This window comes from Trachurus trachurus, assembly GCF_905171665.1.
Source record: "Trachurus trachurus genome assembly, chromosome: 13".
NCBI lineage: Eukaryota > Metazoa > Chordata > Actinopteri > Carangiformes > Carangidae > Trachurus > Trachurus trachurus.
In genome coordinates, this window is record NC_139892.1 from 3,798,378 (window position 1) to 3,802,889 (window position 4,512).

Genomic DNA, 4,512 nt, shown 5'->3' on the forward strand with positions numbered 1-4,512 from the left:
GGTAACAGCGCGACACTGCTCCTGTTCACCACCTTAGGCTTGAGGCGGGGCAACAATTTGCCCCAGGCCTCTAGCACCTCCCGGTAGAAGGGCGGCAGCCCGCCGAAGGCCGTTCTGGGAGGGAGCGTGCACAAGTTGTACTCGTCTCCCTCCCCGAACTGCGCCAAACAGCCGGCCAGCGCCCCCTCCCAGGGGTACTGCCTGGTCAAATCCAAAAATTTCCTCACAATTTTGGCCCTCAGTGCATCTCTTTTGGCACTTATGTCAATCAGAGCTAAGCCCCCCTCCCTTTGCTTAACGATTAACACCCTGTGAGCGATCGAATTAGCCCGTCCCCTCCACAGGAAGGAGGAGAGCGCACTGTTGAGTGCTTTTAGCGCCCACTGTGGCAGCTCACAGGTCCCCAAAACGTGCACTAGAGTGGAGGCTACTAGAGCGTTCCACACTGTGACCTTTCCTCTCAGGCTCAGACCACGAGGCCTCCACCTGTTAACAATGTAATTCACCTTATTAATCATTCTGTCCCAATTACTCTTGGTGACCCTGTCCCCTCCTATGCCCACTTCTATCCCTAATATTTTCAAACTCTCCCTCTCTACTCTAAATCCCCACCTCCCCTCCACTCCCCTACTTACCGCCAGCAGACTGGATTTTGCCCTGTTGAGCTTGGCACCTGAGGCCAGCTCAAAATCTTTGATGTGGTCGAGCATGCGGTCCACCTCCCCCGACTCCGAGGCGAGGAGGGTGACGTCGTCCGCAAACGGGACAACGGTCACCCTCCCCAGCCCCGGAGCCACCGGAAGCCCCCGCAGCTGACCGTCATCATTCACTCTGGTGATCAGAGTTTCAATAACAAAGGAAAACAAAAGAGGCGAGAAGGGGCACCCCTGCCTCACCGACTTACCAATTTTAAAGGCTCTACTTACCCTCCCATTTAGTTTGAGCCGAGACTGCGCACCGTCGTATAGCAGCCCAACCATGCCAATGAGGCCAGGCCCGAATCCCAGGCCCTGCAACACTTTAAACAAATAACTGTGATTGACACGATCAAAAGCCTTTTCTAAGTCCAAATTTAAACAAAACCCCCCCGCCCGCTCCATGCCCCCGACAGCCCCCTGGATCGTGAGGATGGAGTCGGCTACAGATGTTACTGGTTCAAATTTGCGGACTTCACGCGTGGTCCACGCGAGACGGCACAAGACTCATGCATTTTTTTTCTTTGGCGAGACAAGAGGTTTTAATGAAAAGCCTCAATGTGCCAAAACAACCACCAGGTGGCATCTGTGAGAACGGAGGACGACAGGCGGATGACTCAGTGATCTGTGCAGTAATCCACAGCTTAAACTCTAGGCTATTAAACTAGAACTAACTACTGTATACCCTGCCTAAATACTGATACTGATACTTGCCTAAATCACAGAAACTATTGTAATATGATAAAGCCTGTCTTGCTTTATGACTTGATGATTATGTATCACAAATTATGAAGGATCATCTGCGCAAGGCAAAGATGATAGCATCAACAAAACACGGCGTAACACACGCGGCTGTATGGGACAGGCTTTTATTTAATTCAGAACAAACCGCTTAGCAAAAATGGAAAATATAGTCTATAATAATTAATTGATCTGTTGTTTGGCCACTGTTTGAAAATAACCCGAATTATGAGCAAATAATCTGATCCAGAGCAGCAGTCATAATCAGACTTCTTCTAAATAAACCTTAACATTCAATAACTGGGTCAGGTCGGACCATGGGGTTCTTTTTTCTCTTCTTCTTCACAGGAGAAAATGAGGTGCGCTGCGCTCACGGACGCGTTGATGTTTTGTGATTTATCTGCTGCCTTGACTCTGCCCTTTATACATGTGCGTTCAGATTAACAATAAGACAAGCCATGGTTGAGTTTATTGAGTTTTAGCTGCTCAATCTCATTGTTTCAAAGAAAAGGGATTGATTTTTATAACGAAATGAAACGAAAACAATATTATATTGATACATTGTTGTAAAAAAAATCCAAAAGAAACGAAAATGAACTAAAGAAAATAACTTTCACACACACATTAAAACAGTGCGATTGGTTGAAAGCTGATAATTAGCCATGTGCTTATAAGCTGATTGGCCGAAACCAAGAACAAAGCCGCGTGAATGGCCAATCGCCATGTGTTAACGGCCAACATGTAAATCAGCTGTTTCGATGGGCGTTATATGAATAGAGATGTTAACGTGTCTCACAAGGTACTTTGCACATAGGCTACTTTCTGTAACTGGAAGAAAAACAGCCAGCTGGAATAATGTGTTGCCTAAATCTTTTACTGTGTGGGAGATCTCCACCAACGTAGCCGGGGAGAAAGCAAGTGGGACCGTTCTGCTGCGGGGGGAGGGAGGGGGGCTGTCGGGGTGGAGGTGCTGAAATGGAGAGCTGTCCCCCACAAGGTGCTAAAGTGAGGGAGAGGAGTGGAGACGCCGGTTGATTTGAGCGATTTAAGCAAAGCAAAGCCTGGGCTTTTATTTGGTTTTATTATATGCTTGTGGTTTTTCTCTATTTTTGCCTGTTTTCACTCTGCACCTGCCCTAATGTGTGTCTCCCTTGTCTCTAGTAAATGAATATTTCCCACAATAAAATGAGTCTTTAGAACAAAGAACTGATTTTTTTCTCTAGCTTTATAGAGCTTTATAGGCTATAATAACCTTGCTTACTGCTTTTTGAATCACTTGACAAAATAAGATGCCTCGAGCAAACTTGGATATGAAAACATTTTATTGAAGAAAAAACACACACACATTGTAGCATCAAGTACTGTAGGCTACTGTAGGCTACAGTAGGGTGAGGATAGGACCCTCAGATGATCTTCTCGGAGTTCGCAAGAACTCGTTGATCTTATCTATGCAGTATTTCAAGTCCTTTCTGTCCATGCCTGGAAACTCCGTTCTCAGTGACTGCACTACAAAGTTCTTCACATTTTGTGGCAGTTCATGTTTCCCCCGGGATCCGTCCCAGTTTGTCGTTTTGGCCCAGGCTCGGTAATTGTCCTCTGAAATGACTCTCCGGAACAGTAGGCACCCAAAACGTCCCACCTGGCCGTGGCTCTGGTGACGGACTTGAGCATGGTCTTCAGGTCCGACATGCCTCAAGCTTACATCGGGGTGTTGGTGAGAGATGTTAATGCTGTCCGAGGTTGAAGATAGAACCAGCGGAGACATCAAGGCTTGCGACGAGGAAAGATCAGGAGTCGATGTGTGTCGTGGGATCGGCCTGACGGGGGTAAGGGGCGTAACCGGGATGCGAGTTCGCTGCTCGCGGAAAGCATCTCGCAGTTCTCCGATCCCAGCTCGGATCTCCTCCATGAAAGCCTGCCCTCTTCCTTCGGAGTTCCCGCTCTCTCTGAGGTTTTGATTTTCCTGCCTCAGGGTTGCCAGTTCATCCTCCATCCGGGTAATTTTTGCGAGCAGGGTCTCTTTTTCTGCCAGAAGCTTGCCTTTTTCCTCTTTCTCGCGCTGCAGCTGCTGCGTTCTGTGGTCCAGGAGCATATTCAGAGCAACATCACCAGGAACACGAGGAGCCACCAAACGAGAAACCTCTGCCTGTGGTTTGAAAAACAAACAAGTAATGAGTCATGGTTTACGGTATAATAAACAAGGGAGATAGAGTAGTATACAGTACACGGTATAAAGTGTAGTCTAGGCCTATGACACTTACCGCTTTTTTTTGGATGAGACGCTTTGCTGGCGGGGCAGACGATTGTGCGGTTTTTGCTGCAACCTGTAACAAGGAAAAATAGCAAAGAAATTAGAGACTGAAAATTAAAAACGTTGATCTCTTCCATTAGGTTGACAAATGTTTGATTCTCGCTTGTAAATGTAATGGGAAAAAATACCTTTTTGCGCCCCCGTGCAGCAGGTGGTGAGTTCTCATCTCGGGGAAAGAGAGCCTTGCTGACCTTGGATGCTCCGTAGAAACGTGCGCTCTTCATCTTGAAGCAGTTGAATTCGGTCAGCTAAAGTAATCAGTAGGTCGAGTCGAGTAATCAGCAGGGGGCCATATAGCCCATATGGTACAGAACTGAGGACGTGATTGAACAAGGCAGCAGAGTTACAGTAGGGTAGCCACGCCCATTAGGCGAATGTGAGACCCACAGTAAAAGAAAAAAAATCATTTTAGACCAGACACGCCCCTTGGGAGAGGCATCCTAATCAACGCCCACTCAGCAAGAATAAATTGTTGTAGCCTACATGGACTACATTTGGTTAGTCTTCATTGAGTTGGACTTCGATTTACTCAGAGATGGCTATGATCGACGCGAAAACGAGTGAACTCATCAAGACTCTGCGGAGGAAAGGCTGGACTGCACGAGCCATCGCTGCACATCTCAAGTCGGCCGGAGTCTCAGCCTCCCTGCGCACAATTCAGCATCATTTCCTGCATGCAACTGTGGAGAAAAGAGTCTGTAAACCACGTAAACTGACAAGGTATTGCCAATATAGTTTTTTCATTATTATTATTATTATTATTAT

General features: G+C 47.1%; 1 protein-coding gene across 1 annotated transcript; it reads right to left on the reverse strand.

Annotated features, from left to right (window-relative positions):
• Nucleotides 1-2,371: 2,371 nt before the first annotated feature.
• Nucleotides 2,372-4,211, reverse strand: LOC310995857 (uncharacterized protein). The gene is made up of 3 exons (XM_083985023.1): nucleotides 3,876-4,211; nucleotides 3,698-3,760; nucleotides 2,372-3,582 (listed from the first exon to the last, which is right to left on the reverse strand). Exons 1-3 carry the CDS (start codon nucleotides 3,969-3,971, stop codon nucleotides 2,815-2,817), a joined length of 927 nt encoding a protein of 308 aa, XP_083841149.1. The 5' UTR covers nucleotides 3,972-4,211; the 3' UTR covers nucleotides 2,372-2,814.
• Nucleotides 4,212-4,512: the final 301 nt, after the last annotated feature.